The following is a 21,373-nucleotide window of genomic DNA, read 5'->3' as shown; positions in this document are numbered from 1 at the left end:
CTCTTGGCAGTCTGGTTTCTGTTTTCTTCTTAGAAGATCAGCTTTTTCTACAACAAAGCTTAGATAGTAGATTGAAAGACAGCCACCCACAAGCTACCAAGTTCAAATGTTACTGTTCCAACCATTCTGAGAGACTGACTGCTACTGTTCTATCTCTCTTTGATCTTTTACCTTAATTCCAAAGTTTGATAGGGATCAAGTGTCCATCCTTGTCAAAACAGGGGGTCAGCTATCAGAGTCATTGTAAGTTGAACAGGTACTTCAAATAGTATCTACAGAAGTATTATCTACAATTTATAAAAGAGAAACGTAAGACTGAGAAGTATGAGTTACTTTCCCAAGTTCATGTGGGTAGTGAGTGCCAGAAACAAGACTGAAACCCTACCTGGGGTTGTGCTAGTGTAGGGTCAGCACATGAAAGTGAGTGTCTCTTTCAATTTTGCAACTTTGGAGCTTTGCTAGCCCTAGTCCCAGCTCTGCTAATGTTTAATAGGTCTTTTCACTACACACGTGTTCCCTTACTGAAATGTGGCACCTTCACAACTTTCAAAGAAATGCAATGTTTAAAAAAAGTTTCATGGATTCAGATTTTAAAAGTTTTTGCAAAAAGAATAAACGTGTAATTACATGTGCTCTTACTGATTTTGTATATAGTTAAACAATTTGCCCTCCAGAAGATATTATTAAAAGCAGAAACTTACCTTCCCATTCTGCTGGGATATTCCCTACTTCATAGTCTACTTCTCTTTGATTGGCTGCTTCTACAATTCTTTTCTCTCGAATAGTTTGTCCTATAAGACAGAAGCGATTATTACATTTTTAAATGAATTCATGATACAGTAGTTACTAGAAGTAATATTTACTTTTTAGATATTGCACACTTTCTTATGTAATAGAACTAATAGGAAAAAGAATAGATTCCACTTAGAATTAGGTATGCTAGAAAAAGTAATTTCTAAATTATCGCAAAAAATTTTAATTTCCTACTTGAAGATTCAAAACTACTTTTGGTAGAATAAATCTAGATTCTGCGTACAGAAAAAGGGCAACCAATTAATCTATAGGGCAGATAAAATCTGTAAGTCAATAAAAAAAATTGAATAGTTGACAGTGTTCCACTCCCTCCAACTCCGCAAGTACATATATTAGAGGAGCTACTTCCCAAGGGAATTGATACTCATGATCCCTACTAAGTCTGTAATGAACCACAAGACCCTGCTGCCACCCTGTCCCCTCGTACATCGGCAAACCCAAGGGAACCAAGTCATGGGTTGGGTTCTAAGGACCCTCTGAGTGAGTAGCTCTCAAGGGGATCTAAATAAAGAGGTAACAAAAACTAGTGAGTTTCAGGAATGGTGCCTCAGGTGTGAGATCAATATCTGGAGCAGGATGGTAGTAGCAATGTAGAAATCATGAGGCAGAGAGAGCAGTAAAGAAAAAGGTGGAGAGGGGTCAAGGATGGGATGAGAATACCTGTTACTTACATTTCTTAATAATAAAAAGTTGATTAGTGTGCATTTTAAGTTTGTATGGAAGGCATAAAAATATTTGGCATTTTGTTCTGTTTCAGAAAGTCTTGATTATAGCCTTCCAAGTAGGTTTGTCAAAATGTGGTTTCCAAACATGTTTGTTTTCATTAAACCTTGAGCCTGGGGAAAACATGTACCCTTTCTACTTCCCATTAGTTAACAATTGTGCCTGCCTACTCCAGGGAATGCAAACTGACACAAAGAAGACATTGCTAAGTAATGATGAGGGGAGAAGCAAGGCTTAACAATAATCGGACCACTCTTCCCACTCCTAGGCCAAGCTTACACTATGCTAAATAGATTGGGAGATATAATTATTGAAACTGACCTTGTTGCTAGCAAACCTCTCTGTTACAGTACCTAAAAATTCCTTCAATTGCAGACAAGGAAACTCCTGGGAATGACTATGCAGGAAAAGGGAAGCTACAAAAGGATAGCTTAAGAATACTGAGTGATTAAGTTTTATTTCCTCTTCTTAGTAATAGTAAGTGAAAGGCTGGGATTTTATAGATAAGCCATTAATAGCTAATAACTCAGAAGAATGGGGTCAGGGAAGCTCTGCATTTCATAGTGGGCTCTTTAAATCAGGCTGATTTAATCGTAACACAGAGGTTCCCTAAGTTTTATAAAGAGGCATTACCTTTCGCTTATCTTATGCAATAAATTTATAGCAAGGCTATAAATTTATTGCATAAGATATAGTAAAGTCCCTAGATTGTAGGGACAAGGGTCAGGATAAAAAGAGCCCATAACAATGACAGCTGCATTATTCTCATAGCAGAGGCTCAATATATGTACATGTATTTTTACTAAAATGCCATTTATATCCACATATAGAAGCATATTGTAATAACAAGAGTTACCATAAATTTAACATATACTAAAGTTATGATGTTTACATGGCAATTTTCAAAATGTTTGAAAGAGTCAAAATTTCTTCACATAGTCCTTTTCTAAATGCCAGGATATAAATATGTCTTTTTAGCAATAGCAATTATAGACAGGAAAACTATTGTATAAAATACAAAATGCTAACAAGTGGGCTTCTGAAAGTATGTGTGTATTCTATAAGCTTATAAACGCACATCAGTAGTAGTGGGGAGAGGAGAGAGGGGCCTACCATTCCCAGTACCACCACTAAATGCATATATATTCCAAGTATATCTATATGTCTGTGACACAAAAAATTAACTTTTTATTCCTACCCTCATGTCTAAACACTTAAGATATCCTAAGATTTTTAAATATCAAAAGTCAAATGTATTTGTGTGTAAACAGAAAAGCAAGAAGAGTAATTTGTGAGTTTAATTAATTCCTTGATAATCAATGAAAAAGCCTCTGTTTACAAATAGATGACATCAGAGATGTATAAAAAAGATTTGCATATCTTTAGAAATTCAAAATAAGACCATTAGTTTATTAAATAAACTCTGTAATCAGATATGGGTCCACCCAAAATAAATTGTTTTAAAACTCTATTCCTTGAAAAATATACTACTTGTACAATTTTAATGAACTGGGAATAAAATTTACGCCTCCCACTGAATAACTGTACACTTACTCATACTAACATACTTTCAATAGTTATAAAGACAATCCTACCTATCACAGCAAAAAAAAATTTATCTAGTAAAGAGAAAATTTAAGTACCTGTTCAAGTGTCAAAATGTTAGGATCTAATTTACGTTTAAAAATTAACTTAATAGCAAAAACATTTAATCTAATATATATATAGGTTTAATAAGAATAATACAAGAATAAACAATTGACAGTGAACTCAGTGAGTATTAAGTAAAACTGCATAATTGTTTAACTTAATATTAAACAATATTAGGCTTCATTAAACAGTCAAAAGTTTGAATTCAGGTAGATAATAATGGTCAATGGGACATGGATTTAAAGACTGTAGTACAATTAACTATTATTTCCCAAACTTAAAACATTTTGAAGCTAGCTGTCATTAAGCCAATTGCCCTAGGAGGATAGCAGATTTCTTATCCCTTTGTTTAGAAAAATATGGAACTCATTTAGATAAAAAAAAGAAAAGGCGTGATCCCTGGGTATTGGACAGATTTAGGTAAGAGACAGATCTCACCTGTTGTACTGGACTTCTGGCATAGAGTATGGGAGGGAACCCTGGACACAGATACGTGAAGGAGGATCTAAAGCAGAGAGTCCTAAACTTCAGTCACTCAAATACAAGCTTTGCAATTTTTGTCACACCATACAGTATTATATCCTTAACATTTTTCTTTAATTTGGCTTGCTTTTTTCTTCACTATTCACTTTTACCTTACCCTAAAAATACCCATGAAATCACTGACTTAATATACTAGTTGTATTTTGTGTTCAAACACACATAAAATAGACATATATCTTAAAAATTTAAAGGTTGTCTTTGTCCCCATAAGGTCATCATGCAGACCGCAGTCTGGAAACCACATTGGTCTAAAGAGACAGGCCCGGCCAACACGTATGGTGATAGAGCACAGGAACCAACACAGCAGTAAGAAAGTCCTGTGGATGGGAAGTAGCTGAATAAAGTCTTTGTTAACAGATATGAAAATTCAAGGTCTTGCTTGGATTATGTTTACCCTGCATTTTATAAAATCTTATGATATGTATAACAACCTTAGGTTTGAAAGAAGAGGGCACAGGTCTTAGAATTCCAAGCGTGATCAAAAGAAAAAAAAAAAAGCAAAAATTTATGGCATGTTTACCATGTGCCAGATGTTAAACTAAGTTTTAACTTTGTATGGGTAATTTCACTTATACTTGACAATTTTATAAGGTGCTATTATTACTTCATTTTATAAGTAAAAAGACCGAGGCTTGAAAGAACTTAGACATCTACCTCAGGTCACACACTAACCAATAGGAAAGAGGATCTGAACATAGACCTTCTGACTCCTTGCCCTGGACACTGAGCTATGCTGCCAGACTTTTAGACATCTACAAATGTCACATCTGCAAACATACTACATCTCAGTTAGTAAAATTCAAGGCCCAAGCTAACAGGAAAAGTAAATGCCATTTTCCAGAAGATTGAAAATCTATTTCTCTTCGAAAAGGAAAAACCTCTGCCTCTCATTAGGGTATTTTCAGAATGTAGAAAACACATCTTAAATCATTTAAGGTATCAATCCTTACAATCACTTAACTTTTAATAAACACTCACTGAAGAAAATCTGGAAAATACATACAGAAAAGAGAAAAAAATTAAAATCATCTATAACCTCACCACACCAAAAATCATCTATTAACGCTTTACTGTATTTCTTTTCACTCTTATCAGTATATAGATTATAAAAACACAAATGCTTACGCATACATACACATATGTGTAACATTAAAGTTAAACATTTGTCCCTTCCTACTACATAGAAAGTATGGTTTCTCATGTTGTTATCCTATAACTTAAAAAAATTAATATTCAGTTTCCAAACATGTTAGTATTCTGAGGAAGAAACTCTTATATGTGTATATAGTAACATTCCTTTTGTTTAGTTGTGTTTTAAATGTAAAGAAGAAAAAAAGATCTTGCCTTTAAGAATAGGCAACAAAGCAAGTTAAAAAAATACTAAAGAAAAATTTATGCCAATTATAGGATAAATTATCAGTTATGCTGTGCAAAAGTAAGTTTTACAGATTAAGGCAAAACTTCATGATCAAGAGAGAAAGAGATAAAGTACAGTGATCTAGTTCATATCCTTGTCAGCAAAGAAGTCCTCTCTTCTGAGAGACAAAAATCCATCATGGGAAAAAGTCTTCTGGCCCTTCCCTGCCCTGTCCCCGCTCTTTTCTGGAAGAAATATGAAGCAATACTGAGAGGAAGATACTTTGAGGAATCCTTTAAGTAAACAGGCAGTTACACTCCAGAGAAAAAGAGTTCACTGAAGACCTCAAGCACGACTGGTGGAAGGAGAAAGCCTGGATATCCTCTACTGGTATATCAAGTTTCTTCAAGAGAATAGTCGAGAATGTCTTGCTGAGAGGCAATGAACTGACCAAAGACCTAAGACTTTGATATTTTAAACACCATTTTTAGGATGTAGATTTTATGGTCAATCTTGTGATATTTTCTTTAAGAATTTAAAATTCATTTATTTTTTGAATAGGCCAGATAAGCCCAAGTGTGAAAGTCTCCCTTTATCATTCAGTTCTCCTCTCTGGTGGCAAACATGACAGCCAGTTTCTAAACTAATTTCCTAGGGATAACTTATAGATGTAGAAGCAAATATGTCTGTAGGAAGATTTTTCTTTGGGAACACAAACGGTTGCATACCAATTGTTATATCGACTGAATGTTTGGGTCCCCTCCAAATTCATATATTAAAATCCTAACTCCCAATGCGATGGTATTAGGAGTAAGGCCTTTAAAAGGTGATTAGGTCATGGGGGTAGATACCTCATGAATGGGATTAGTGCTCTTTTAAAAGCTCTCTTTCTACATCATGTGAGGCTACAAGAAGACAGCCGCCTATCAGCCAGGTAGCAGGCCCTCACCAGATATCACATCTGCAGTCTAAGATACATGTTTTGCATCTTGCTTTGTCCTCCTTAACAACCTACCATGGAGATATTTACACGAGTATAAAAAGATCTGTGTCATAATTTTTAATAAACAGAATAGTATACAGAATGAGTGTATCATAATTTTTAAACCCAATTCGTTATTGATGAATATTTAGGTTGTTCCCAATCTTGCTATAGCAAACAATGCTGCAATGAATAATCTTATATCTTTTCATTTAAGTACAAATGTATCATGAGCTAAATTCCCATTAATTAGAGTTGCTAGGTCAAACTGAATGTGCATTTGTAGTTTTGATAGCTATTTCCAGATAACCCTCACAAAGGCGGCACCAATTTAACTCCTACAAAGAGTACGTGAAAGCACATATCCCTCACATCCTTACCATTTGATCTTTGTCATATGTAGGTTAAAAGTGATATCTTGCTGTAATTTTAATTTTTTTTTTTTATGAACGAGGTTGGCATCATTTCAAGAGCCTTTGCATTTCTTTTTCTGTGAAACATCTGTTCATGTCCTTTGACCATTTTTCTATTGGTTGTTGGTCTTTTACTTAATAATTTTTCTTTTCTCTGCATACAGAGTGTTCTTATAGATCTGAAAGTTGAACAAGACTTACATACTAAAAGGATGGTTGGGTTAGGAATTATAAAATTTCTACTTTGGTACCTACAAATACTGCCTTTCTAGGGTCTTAGTGACACTATAGGTGACTAAGACTCTTGACACGTGCTAGTCTGAGGCAGGTGACACCAATGATCCTGAAGAATGAGATAGAGGGTTTAGGCATCTCTCCTTTCTCAGAGCCATTGCTCCTTTTCTAATCCATCCACGCAGGCCAAAACAGATATTTGGGCAGCCTTTAATCTTTAAATTTTGAGGCTTCAGAACTCACAAGACATCTATCACAGTAAAGGAGGGAGTTTCTTCCATTGGTACCAACTCAAAGGTAGAGGCCTATATTGGTTGTGACCCCCAAGCACACGTGATCTTTGGTGAGAGTTTTCAAGTAGTTGTCTACTTCCAGAATACTGGTGGGGCACCATGAGAAGAAAGGAATGAAATCTGGAAATGACTTAGGGTGGAAAGACAGATTGGGCTGTGTAAGGTAACATATCTCTGAGATAGCTATCCCCTTGTAAATCAGCAAGATGCAGGCCTTTGATGCCTGACAGGAGCCCCCTAGATAGAAGGAATGGTGAAGTAGGTAGTATGGCCCCTTTCTGTCTGACTGATGTCTGGCCCTTTACCCCAGTGGCAGCAGTCAGTGAGACCGGGTGATAATTCTAAATCAGTTTGTCTGCTGATGTATGAAAGACTGAATTTTGCATATAAAAGGAGGCTTAGAAGTATCAATGCATAATATATGAAAGTGAGGGCTACTGAAAGCCAAGAACCACACTACATACAATAGATTTGGGGACTTTACATCTTGTTATTCTGAAGCATTATAAATTTTAAAATAAATCAATTAAGAGTACTAAATAAGAATTCTTACATATGTGAAAGCCATTTTCAAATATAACAAAGAATAATTTAAAGTTACTCAGCTGTAGCATCTATTTATCAAGAGCCTGCTATGTAGCAGGCAATGTTTAGGTGTCTTCCATATGTAGTCTCTAATCTTTAAAACAATCTTACAGATGAGGCTAAAGAGGCATAGGGTGATTAGCTTATCCAAATGTATATAGCTAATTAAAGGGGTATAGCCAGTGTTTGAAACAAGCGTTTTTGTGACTGCTAAATGTAAGCATTTTCTACTTAAGATTTTAAAATCAGCACTTACCAAGTTGCATACGGTATCATTACACATATCCAATTAAAAGCTAACATTTTATTCATAACAATAATAAGCTATTATTTTCCCATAGTGATCAAATGAGGCATTCCAGCTTGGAAATGTAATGATTCTATAATTTGACATATTCTACATATATTTACGTGAGCATGGAAGACTATCACAGCAGGTCTTAGCGGGTAACACTTTTTAAAAAAGCAATTAAAGAGGGCTTCGGGTAAGTTTTCAGAATTTTTAAGAATTCCAACGAGTTCAATGGATTACCTAAAATCTTATTCACTTCCCTATATTTACAGGTTTCCCCCATAAGAAATTTCAGCTTCTTCCATCTTAGAAATTCCAAAATTACATAAAAATATTCGGTTATTCTGAAATGCCTTATATAATATGGTTTAGCCTTTCTGGACTCTAAAAACTAAGAGGTCTTAAACTATACCCAGAAAGACTGCAGAAAATTTCCAACGGACTTATTTCTTGACTTGTGTAAACATTTTGTGGCAAGTTTATAGCATGCCAATTTTTTTTTGTTTAACCCTGACTTCATTAATTTCTTCAAAGCCATAAATAAAATATGTAAAATTTAAATCTGAAAGTACATGTGAAGAGTATCACAATTTAAGAAAATTATTGCACATTTGTGTCTGTGCTGGCCACATGCACAACAAACTCTTATTTACTGTTTATTTTTGAAAGTTCCAAAGTGATATTATATGCAAACAAAAATGTTAAGTTTTAAAAATGTTATTCAACCAACAAATACATATTGAATAGTCTTTTGCACCAATTGGAAGATTTATAGTCATAAATTAAATAGGTTTTCTGATTGTATTCCCAAATCAAGCACATAAGTCTTAGAAATGTCTAGTATTTTAGTTCCTTTACTTCCTTTTCATTACTGTGGAAATCAAATATTGAAAATAGTTATATTTTTAAAAAATAAATAGAAAATACTTGGACGTTATATAAAAATCATTTATTTTCCAAAATGCAAGGAATTTTTGATCTTTGGAATTAGTGCAGCTATAATTGCCCCCAAACTCCCAAAGGACGTAACCACTAAAAGAAAAATTCATATGATGGATTCATGGCTATTTAGTCCATGTAATAATGTGTTCACTCTGAAGAACTCAAAGAGAAGCAGCCATTTCAGGTTTTGATTTATGGAAAATCAGTATTTGAAAGTATTCATCTAATACATTCTACAGTTCTTTGTAAAGCTAAATTATCTCCAATGTATAAAATATACTTATAAATGAGAATTTGGTCATTTAATAAAATAACACAAGAAACATTAAGTGATTCTGCTATGACTACATCTGAATCATGACAGATGAGTTAAAATGTCTTAAATATGCATAAAAAGGAAAGTAAATAAAGGGGAAAGAAGAACTTTTTTGTTAAATTAAATAGGCTTTACGATATATCATATGGAAATCCCAGGTTTTAAAAAGACTATTTACAACAAAGAAATTTATGAATGAAAAAAATCTTAACTTTACAGTGACAGTTACTAACTAAAGCAAGCGAATGACAATCTGGTACACCTGTAATGTAAAAATAAATAATATTTTCTCCTTTCAAAATTCGTACACACTCACAGTGTGGTTTAAACAAATACAGGCAAGTATTTAATTTTCACTTTGAGAGTCTAACTTGAACACTGGGGCTGTCAATAGACACATAAAGAGAAAAACTGAAGGAATTAAAAAAAAACTGGAAAATATTACTAGAATTTAGAGAATTATAAAATTATGCTACTTGTAAAGCTTGGGCCTACCTCAAACTTTATTTTCAGATTTGAAATGTAGATGATATGGCTAATCATTTGATTGATTTGATTATCTGATTTCATACAAATCAAGCAGTATTTGGTTATTTATCAGAGATTATAAAGAGTCAAGGACTGTACTGTTAGCTACAGTTACTAACATACAGACTATATAATTATTTTAAACATAAATATTTTAATGAAAATAAATAAGAGTACATTTTGTGGTGCATTACTTTTAATTTTTAAAAAATATATATTTATTAATCCATTAAATTACTAATACCCTTCATTAATCTATCTAATTTAGTTATATCAGGCACTACTTATCTTTAATGAATAGAAATCTATTCCGATATAGAAAGAGACCACATAATCATCTAATGAAATGTGATAGTCATCAACTTAATACTATATTAGTTTTTGTGAGCCAGATTCCTGAGTATAAAAATTGGGCTCAGTTGGTAAGAGGTTGAGGTGTCAATAATTTTCCAATTCTTTCCTTTACAAATATCTTCAATGGAGGTTAAATTTTTGAAACAGTTCAGAACAGAGCTTCTTGGTTGAAGCAGGAGTCCGGAGTACCACTAGGCTTTTCTCCCCTCCCCTTCCCTGGAGGCAACCTGCTCGTACTTCTAGAGCTCTACGGAGAAAATCACCCTCGGTGAAAATCACCGAGTCAGACCAAGTAATGCACTTTTGAGACTATAAAATTCATCCATGAACTTATACTGGTTCCCAAATAAAATCAAACTTTTGTGAAAAGCCGAAAGACCATCACATATTTTGTGAATAGCAGAAAAGACCATCATTGTGGTTAATCAAGCAATCTCTCAAAAACTTCTGAGTAATCAGGTATAAAACAATGTAAGATTTTCTCAGCAGTTTCGTGCCCTAAGGAGTTATAAGGCCTACTTCAATTGTGGAGCTATGATTTAAGACTAGAATCTGACTTTAAGGCTTTGCTTCTAGTGTTTAGACAGGATGAATTTGGTGAGAAATCATTCTCTCTCAAAGGAACAAGAGTCTTTAGGAAAAGACAAAGAAGTCTGAATAGCAAAGATGGAAAACAACTTTCGTAGGTCTTCATTGGAGAGGCATTCTCAATACTTCTTCAGTCCCTCAGACCTGGAGGCTCCTATGAAGGGGAAGACATGGAGATAGCCTCAGGCCAACTGCAAGCAGTGAAAGGAAAGTCAGGAAAGAAAATTCCAGCTATAACAATTTACTGATAGCATCTCATTATTTTAGTCATTAGTTTAAACTTTCTTTATGACAAAACTTTACCTTAGCTAATAACTAATAAAACTGGATGACAATTTTACCTTCGTTCTCTATTCCAGTTCACTGGTAGAAAGATTTGCTAACAAACTGATTTCATCAAAAGGAAGGCTGTAGGAACATGAGAGGGAAAGGCTGGCACCATTATGCTTGTTAAGGTTATAATAAAGACCATTCATCCTGTTATTTTTACCTACTTATTTATTTTCCATTAATGTTGAAAAAGGTAAAGACTACAGTCACAAATAGTGAAGATCTATCAAATGGTAATATCACTTTAAGACCAGTGTCTCCAAAAATACCATAGAAATAAAAGTGAAGACTGCCTCTACTCAAAGGTGTATTGGTAATGCATATCGGGATATTTACCTACAAAAAGAATCAAACAATTGGACTTAAAAGATTCTTTATTCTTAGTAATAAATGATAAAGCTTAATATTGTTTTTCCTCTTTTTTCCTACTTCTTGCTACTTCTTTATAAGCTTCCAGGGTCCAGAGATGATAGAATTTAGTTTAATTTAGCAACATATCAATTACATTATGTTAATATAGTTTATCAATCGATATTTGACTCATTTAGGAAATGAGCAGAATCATATTTATTGAGCAACAATTATGTGTATGGTACTTATTGGATGTTTTATTTTTATTTCCTTGTTCAATTCTCACAACAATCTTCATTTTTATAACTAAGCAAAGTAAAGCTTAAAGAAAATGTTATGGACAAGAAATGGTGTACTTTGAACTACACCTAATTTTCATATGGAAATTCAAGAAAATATACTAGTACGATCACCTCCTATGCTACAAAACCTGATGTGTCAACATCACCCACACATAACCAGGTTCACACTGCCTCTCCTTTTTTCTGCCTCCCTTTAACAACCCAGTTTAAAGCTACTTTGCATAGACTCCCACATCCTCCGTTTGCTTTGTGCCATTAAACAACCTGCGTGACAATAGCACCACCTATTGGCTGGCAAAGGGATTGAAATAATCCTAAATAGCATCTGCTTCCCTTCATGAAGACTAATGTATTATTTGGGTTCTTCTTTTTTCTGCCTTTTATTAAATCCACTTGACAAAAATTTTCAGTTGAGTTAAACCCACTAAAAAAATTTTTTTTCTCACATAATAGATATTTTTTTCTTCCTTCATCTCTCTTCTTAAAACCTGTAGAATTATTGCAAATCTCGATTCCACTGCTAACCAATAAGCGTTTTTGCTAAAGTGTAACAATTCAGATAAATTGTGGATTTAAAGGGATTTGTGAATTATCCTGAATGGAAACTGAGCTACCATTTATAACATAGTTTCTATTTTAAAAAGTTGAATTTAAACATGTTGCTTAAATGGAACTTTTGGAATTCAAGTAATTTGTAGGTTGGGAACTTGCTATATTAGTAAAACATATAAAAGCATTAAGTCTTTCACTATAGTGTCCAAGGCAAATAAAGGAATAGGATGCTGATACAAAGCAAAGCAATATTGCATACATTTTCTCCCCTCTTCAGAGCTTATGGATCTCTCTGCCTTGTCCTGTGGAATTTGAATCTTGCACTATACATAATGGAATACTCAAATATTTATTGATAATAATGATGAGATCCATTGTTATTTTGCAGTGGCTCATTAAAGTTATACCAATGATACACAAATAACAGATCCCATTATGTTAACCTTTATCTCTATGATGAAAACTTCCAGGATTACATCTATAACTCTAATCACTTAATGAGTTCCAATCACAATCTTTAGTTTAAATTAATGCTCTATTTGAATGTCCTTACTCTTCTGTTACATAGAGCCCTACATCTTCCTGAAATACATCCTTAGTATCTATTCCCTGAAACTGTCCTATCTTTATGGTAATCCCTATAAATTCTCATTTGTGGAAATTTTGTTAAAGCAGGGGAAACACGGAAGAGACACACCAAACCAATTGTCAATATGAAGTCACTTTTGTTGCTGGTACCAACCAAATAACAAAGGGTGTTTGTCCTTTGGCTGTTGTCCTGTCTCAGTTCTAGAAATTGCTCCTAAAATCTCAATTTGAGTCAAGTTTCTCACAGGCAGAAGACTGCCACTGCCCTATATATTGTAACCATAACTGCTCTCACCTGCCTAGACAGAGTCTATTCTTGGTGAAAAGACAGACCTGACTCTCTTACACTGATCTCATGATCTCCCGAGACCTGCGGCCTAAAGCTGATGTCAGCTGCCCAAGTATATGTACTTCTTCCACTGTTATCTATATTCCTGCCCTGCAAATCGCCTGCCCAAGACTGTTTTATTTATTGGCTTCCCAGAACTTGGAAACCTATGGTCTGGCCTGTTTAATCAGTAGTTATGACATTCACCTCTCCCAAGCCCCAAATTGCATTTCCTTTCAAAGCTCTCAAATCTTTCATTAGCGTTACTATTTTACTCATTTCTCAATTTTAAAACTTCAGTTGTTTTTGCAATATGAATATATGTAACATTACACTTTTATGGTTATTAGTAAATACTACAGTATGTTTTACAATGAAAAAATTTTAAATTATTTTTTAAAAACTTCAATTTATTTTACTACTACTCACCTCCTCAACAAGGCAAACTTTCAACAAAAAATATATTAATGTTCCTTTGATTTATTCCTTTTAATATTTATACCACTATGCTCATCTAGGCCCTCCTTGTTTTACGCCTATATTAATGGAAAAAAACCTCTCTAACCATACCATATTCTGATGTCTAGTCTTTATTGTTCAGAAATCCTTTCTTTAGGGAACCATTCACATTCTATTCATTTTGATCCTGCCTGTCCATTGAGTTTGGGTGGTGCTATTAGCCTTCTGTCTAGAGGTATGACTGTAAACTAAGTTTAGTCATAGTATTAGACTCTTTTAGCCACAAAAATTATTTTAGAGATGGGCAAATGACCCCGGCTGCAGTTTTTTCCTAAAACTTTTGCTGAAGCTTCCAGGAAAGACTTTTAACCTCTGTGATCATGAGCTATAAAGACCATATAGACCTGGAACTGCTGGGGCCATTCATTCTACATTGCAGAGAAAACCAATCTATGAGTGAAACCAATTTGGAGGAAGGTAGAGTCATGGGACAGAGAGAAATTATCCTGATGATATTAAGCACTTGAATCTAATTCAAATTCTGTTCAGTTATATTTTCTAAAATATTGTATTAGTCTATATAGGCTAAGCTACAGTAGGAAATAGACTCTAAAATTAACTATATTAAAAAATTAAATATATAAAAAAAAAGGAAGTATATTTCTTTCTTATATAACAGTCCTAGATGGCCAGCTCTTTCCACACTGTCATTTAAGGATTCAAACTGATAGCCAGAAAAAAGGAAAAAGCACTGAGAAACACATATGGAGATTTTTACTGGCCAGGACAGAAAGTGACTCACATTACTTCCACTTACAATTCACTAGAGAAAATTTAGTCATATAGCTACATCTACTTTCAAAAGAAGTTGGTAAATGTAATTTACTGCATGTCCAGGAAGATGGAGAACATGGATTTTAGGGGAAAGCTAGTGATTTCCACAAATATATTTTTTGATAAAGCCAAAACCTCAAAGAAACTGAACACCAGGCCATACCTCACTTGCCCCCAGAAAAACCATTTTTATTGAATTAAAAATGTGATAAAATACCATTACCCATGTTTCAGTGCTATTATAAGAAGTAGTCCAGAAAAAAAAATTGCATCAAATCTATCAAAAGATGTTGTCGAAGACACTTGTTCATTACATTGTGTAATGTCTGCTAATAAAAACCATGGGGAAGTCACATCAGATATCAGTACTAAGGATAATAGACACATGACAAATATAATTTTTTCTCTTATAGGACTAGGAAAGATTAACAACACTCACAGTGTTATTGAGGGTGTACGAAAATCAACAAGCTCTTATACAGCTGGGAATGTAAATCAGCCAGTATAAATGGAAACCAATAGTTTCCATTTCTGAACTGATGACAAAAAAGTTTAGGCCTTTTGTCACAAGTTATCTTTAGTAGGGTAATTACATGAGATTTTGTATTTTCTTCACTGGTTGATTTTTAAAAAATTTTTTTTAAATCTTTTTTAAGAGTAAAAGAAAAATGAGGGTATTATTATTTTTGTAAACAAAAATTAGTCATACTCCTCCAAAATAGTTGTTTAGATAATTAATCTCATAGCTACTGTGAAGTTCTGAGAAGGCCACCCCTTTTTGAGCTGGCTGCTATAATGCTTAATTAGAATTGCATTTGTGGTCGATTCTTAGAAAATGTGCAGGTAATTACAGTTTATGTTGGAGCCTCATATCTGGCTCCACTTTTCCTTCATCCTGAATTATTTGTTCCTTTCAATGAAATTTTATGCCTCTATCTTGAGTCCTCAATCTCATGTTTCTTCTGGAAGGAGGAAAAGAATAATCTTATAATAGTTTTATTGTATTATAATTCTTAACACTTTTCCTATACAAAATTTAAAATTCTACAATGCATATTTTTCTTAAACAGCAAAAATTCTTCACCTTATTTATTTAAAAATATAAATATGTAAATATAAAAATATTACATACAATATTTATTTATATAAATACACGCATATAATGAGTGCCTAGATCAAACACTGTACTATATATGGGAGAAAGGGAAAGAAGGCTCATCAAGTTGCTCACAGTCTGGTTCAATGGTCCCAATATTTTTTTCACAATGACTCACATCAGACAACCTAATGGCCTTACATTCCCAGGGGCCTACCAAGACATATGTTATATACAATTCTCAGCATGATAGCAACAACTTGGTCTCTTTAGCTATTACTGATCTGAGATACACTAGTGGTCCAAGGAGGCAGACGGTTAAGAACACAGACTGACTATCGTATAGAGATAAGTATAAGAGAGAAAATGCTGTATGCTATGATATGACACAGGAAAAAAAATTAAGGAACCCAGAAATGTGGAGGAAACTTTCCGTAACCTATTATATTGGAGTTAAGTAGGCAAAGGAAGAGGAAAAGAGAGATTAGAAGAATCATTCCAGAAAATGGAAAATTAAAAGGACAGTTGGGTTTTACACTAGGAAGATGGTGAATATATTTCTGGGTACTTGAATATATGCTATTTTGTATAGTGTGTCATCTTTTCTGCATCACTGAAAAATAAGATAATCCATATGATAGCATTTTTTAGATAAATGAAGCCAATTCCTTAAAAATCAAAATATTTCCAGTCTGACCATTTTAGTGATAATAATTTAAAAATATTTTAGGTCTTTTTTTTTGCCTTAGTTAAAATTAAGCACTATTCATGTACTCACTTTCTCTTTGGATCACTACTAATTATAAATAAAACATAGTACACTGTACTTTAACATAAGTAGGTCCTACCAAGATTGAATTTTTGACTTTTAAATGATCTCACTACATTAACTAGTTATTTCTTATTGCCAATGAGTGTTAATTGCTTCTAACTACTGTATATCAGCTTCCCCCGCCCCGCCTCCCCAATCTTTTACGTGTAGAAAATTAGGGAGAAAATTGGCAGAGAAAGGAATATTACTGAGCTTCCTAAATCCTTAATCTATTTTTGCACACTATACTACGTTAGCTCTGTTCCGAGGATAGCTGTATTTTGTACAACATTCAAAGTACACAAATTTTGTGAATTATATTTTTCACACTACCTCAAAGAGATTTTGTTGGGTTTTGTTCTGGACAATTCCCAGACAAATTTTCCTGACATCTTACGCTGTCATAAGCCTTATTTGAGGATTATCATTTGGGCTACAGTGGAGTAGAAAAGGGTCAACTGGCACAGTATTTAAATTTAGACTTTTGCTATCATCTCTAAATGAGACTGTACATTTCATCATAATTATCTCTATGTTAAAGGTCAACTTAAGATATACTACTACACCTCACATCCATTAGGATACACCTATCGATCACACCCCCACCTCCCAAAAGCAGAAAATAACAGGTATTGCAAGAATATGAGCAAACTGGAACCTTTGTATACTGTTGGTGGGAATGTAAGATGGTGCACCACAGTATAGTGGTCTTCAAAAAAATAAAAAATAGAATCATTATATGATCCAACAATTCCACTTCTAGACATATAACCAAAAGAACTGAAAGCAGGGTCTCGAAGAGATATTGCTACATCCATGTTAATAGCAGCATTACTCACAAGTCAAAAGGTACAAACAATCCAACAGATGAGTGAATAAACAAAATGTGGTCTATAGATACAATAAATATTATTCAGCCTTAAAAAGGAAGGAATTCTGACACACGCTACAACATGGAAGAAAATGGATAATATTATTCTAAGTGAAATAAGCCAGTCACAAAAAGACAAACACTATATGATTTCCACTTACATAAGGCACTTACAGAAGTCAAATTCATAGAAATAGAAAATAGAATGGTGGTTTCCAGGGGCTGAGGAGGAGAATGAAAAGCTGTTCAATGGGTATAGAATTTTAGTTTTCCAAGACGAAAAAAAATTCTGGAGATTGGTTGAACAATAATGTGAATGTACTTAACACTATTGAGCTGTACACTTAAAAATGATTCAATTGGGAACTTTTATGTGAAGTATTTTACCACAAATATATATATATATATAATTTACAGATTTTGTAACCCTGTTTTAACAATTCTTCAACTCTTAGTAATTAATGAGCAGTCCTCTTAAAGAGAGTGAGTAGACATTTAAAAATCCTGGGCTTACCACAGAAAGTGAGGACAAGTTTGTTTTTCTATATATTTCATCTATATGTTGTTCTCCAAGTGAATTACAAACTCCCTATGTGTAAACACAGTGTCTTCTGCTTGTTTTTAATAATATTCTACACCAAGCAAACAGAAAGGAATTAACGCTTGATGATGTAAGAATGTTTAGGTAGATGTTACTATATCTCCAAAGTGCCACCACATAACTTTAAAATAACAGAATTAGAACTGAAAGGCAACTTGGGAGACTAGAATAGTTAGTCATCGAGCAATTTCCGAGGGATGGAAACTCATTTCTTTATCACTCATTCAAAGACATTATGCATTAGGTTAAAAAATGCCCTCTTAAAATGTTGTGGAACCAGAGGTGATGGTTGCACAACGTGAATCTACTAGGTGCCGCTGTACAGGCATACCTCGGTGATATTGCGTGTTCAGTTCCAGACCACTGCAATAAAGCGAATGTCACAATAAAGTGAGTCACAAAATTTTTGGTTTCCCAATACATAGAAAAGTTACATTTACATTATACTCTAGTCTATTAAGTGTGCAAAAGCATGTCTAAAAAACAATGTACATACTTTAATTAAAAAATACTTTATTGCTAAAAATGCTAATAATCATCTGAGCCTTCTGCAAATCATACTCATTTTGCTGGTGAAGGGTCTTACTTTCAATTGTAAAAACATGATATCTGTGAAGCATAATAAAGGGAAGAGTAATAAAATGATGAATGCCTATATTGTATACTTTTGAATGGTTAATTTTATGTTATGTGAATTTTATCTCAACTGAAAAAATCATCATCTACATTTGACATCTGAAGATTCTCAAAGGCAAGTGCTAAAGCATGAAGAGCTGATGCTTATGTCATGGCCACAGACACTGCACTGAAACCTCATGTAAGCTGGACAGGATAGGAAGGAATAAAATACTAAAGCGACTGGTTTTTAAAGGTGGTGCTACTTGAAAAGTATTTTAAGGTAACAGGGTAACATGAAATTATGTGGGCTGATACACCTTTACCACCACCACCACTACCACAGACTAAAAGTAGATATAAAAGACAGTAAGACTGTGATTTAGGGCTCTTCCCACTTGGCAAACTCCTCACTTATCAGGCCTGCAGAATCAAAGAGGTTAAAGAGAGAGAGTGGAATCAGATCATGGAAAGCCCAAGTATGCCAAGACAAGGAGCCTGGGGTTTTAGCTTGAGACAACAGGGAGTCCTTGGCAAGTTTAATAACACAGGAGAGTAGTATGTTCAAAGATGTGTTTTAAATGAATCACCTGGGTGGCAACAGTGAGGATTAGAAGAGACAGGATTGGAATAATAAACTATCACAATATTCCAGAAAGAGGTTTATAAGGTGTAAGAGGTTAAACTTTGGAATCAGTTGAATATAGGGTTTAAGGCACAGTATTTACCGGGTGCTTTTCTTAAGTTATTCCTTTTAACCTTCACTGAAGCTTAACATCATTATTCCCATTTTATAGATGAAGGTAAACTTGGGTCAAAATTAAACAATCAGCTGCTAGAGAAGTTGGAATTTTTATTATGGTATATAAAACATCAAAACCTGTGCAGGTACAATTTCTACTACCCTGTGGTATCAACCAAAATAGTTAAACTGCTTTATATAACAAAAATGTAAGTTTGTGTATATTGAATACGTCTTGTCTGTCAATAGCACAGTTAGCCCTGAGGGAGGAGAAAAATCCAGGTCTCATTCCTTAAATAACTTTTCAGTATTTGATGAGATCCTAAATTACATGAACTATAAATTATAAATGACTTTTACCTGGAAGTGATTAAAAAACTTTCTAAATAAAGGAGACTGCACCAGGCAAGACTGAACTTATAAAAAATCATTATGTCCTCTTCTGACCTATTTATAGCATTTTTAATAAAAGGTTACATAAATATATTGACTCAAATAGCCTATAAATAGAGGCAGTAATCTGAAAAGATGTATATTTGATTTTTTAAAATTGTCAAATTAAAATCCTTTCTATATACATTACAAAAAATGCAAAACTTTGATATAAATCCAAAATAATTTTGGACATTAATTTATATTGGGTTTTTAATATATCTTGGCTCCCACAGAGACATGGATAGTTTTACCTGTGTTCTGTATCAAAAGCAACTTGAGACACAACCACAAAGCCTGAAAAAGTGGACCTGACTATGAATATTCTTCAGTCACCCCTCCTCTCAAATCACCAGTCTTAATCTAGCTGGTCTGAACTTTGGAGTTCTTATAGTCTGAAAGATACTTTTCACTGCCTGATTGCTTCTGGAAAAAAGGGTAACTCCTAAATCACACAAAAAAATGAAGAATGACATTTCTCTATTACAATGTCTTCAAGAAAAAAAAACACAAACATTACAGGAAGAATTCTTTTATTTTTTTTTCAATTATGGTTGACATTCAATATTATTTTATATTAGTTTCAGGTGTACAGCATAGTGATTAGACACGTATGTAATTTATGAAGTGATCCCCTTGATTAGTTTAGTACCCATCTGGCACTATACATAGTTATTACAATATTATTGACTATATTCCCTATACTGTATTTCACATCCCCATAACTTTTTTACAACTACCAATTTGTATTTCTTAATCCCTTTACCTTTTTCACCCAACCCCTCCCCCATCACCCTCCCATCTGGCAACCATCAGTTTGTCCTCCTTATCTATCTATGGGTTTGTTTCTGTTTTGTTTGTTCGTTTGTTTTTTACATTACACATATAAGTGAGATCATATAGTATTTGTCTTTCTCTGTCTGACTTACTTCACTTAGCATAATACCCTCTAGGTCCATCCATGCTGTGCAAATGGTAAGGTTTCCTTCTTTTTTTATGGCTGAGGACTACTCTGTTGTATATATGTACACCCTCTTCTTTATCCAACACTCTGTTGATGGCACTTAGGTTGCTTCCAAAGCTTGGCTATTGTAAATAGTGCTGCAATGAACATAGGGATGCGTAGATCTTTTTAAATTAGTGTTTTGGATTTCTTCAAATAAATACCCAGAAGTAGAATCGCTGGGTCATAAGGTAGTTTTATTTTTAATTTTTTGAGGAACCTGCGAACTATTTTCCACAGTGGCTGCACCAATTTGCAATCCCACCAACAGTGCACAAGGGTTCCCTTTTCTCCACATTCTCGCCAACACTTGTTTTTTGATTTATTAATGATAACCATTCTGACAGGTGTGAGGTGATATCTCATCATGGTTTTAATTTGCATTTCTCTGATGATTAGTGACACTGAGCACTTTTTCATGTCTATTGGCTATCCATATTTCCTTTTTGAAGAAATGTCTATTCAGGTCCTCTGCCCATGTTTTAATTGTTTTGTTTGGTTTGGTTTGGTGTTGAGTTGTATGAGTTCTTTATAAATTTTGGATATTAACTCCTTATCAGATGTATCATTGGTGAATATCTTCTCCCATTTAGTAGGTTGTCTTTTCATTTTGTTAATGGCAAGAATTCTTATTTAAGTGTTAGGATTAAGATCAACTTTGCTGAGATTGGGAAATAAGGCGATTAGCCAAGGTATAATGGCTCGAAGAAAGGTGCCTGCTTTTGATTATACTAACTTCTCAATGCAAATTATTAAACAAATTTGCTATCCATCAAGAATCTTCATTTTATAACCCTAAAGCCTCATTCTTCACTTCATATAAAAATGAAAACAGTCCATGCCTT

The 21,373-nt window shown here is 33.8% G+C and overlaps 1 protein-coding gene across 1 annotated transcript in view; it reads right to left on the bottom strand.

The window, feature by feature from the left end:
* The window catches only part of NDUFAF2 (NADH:ubiquinone oxidoreductase complex assembly factor 2), a 124,378-nt gene that overhangs the window by 48,668 nt on the left and 54,337 nt on the right, over positions 1 to 21,373 (bottom strand). Inside the window, exon 2 of the mRNA XM_006906049.3 lies at positions 702 to 791. Coding sequence (XP_006906111.1) covers positions 702 to 791 — 90 coding nt within the window. The remainder of the gene's footprint in view (positions 1 to 701; positions 792 to 21,373) is intronic.

Source organism: Pteropus alecto, unplaced genomic scaffold (assembly GCF_000325575.1).
Source record: "Pteropus alecto unplaced genomic scaffold, ASM32557v1 scaffold70, whole genome shotgun sequence".
NCBI classification, from domain to species: domain Eukaryota; kingdom Metazoa; phylum Chordata; class Mammalia; order Chiroptera; family Pteropodidae; genus Pteropus; species Pteropus alecto.
This window is presented reverse-complemented; position numbering and strand designations above follow the sequence as displayed.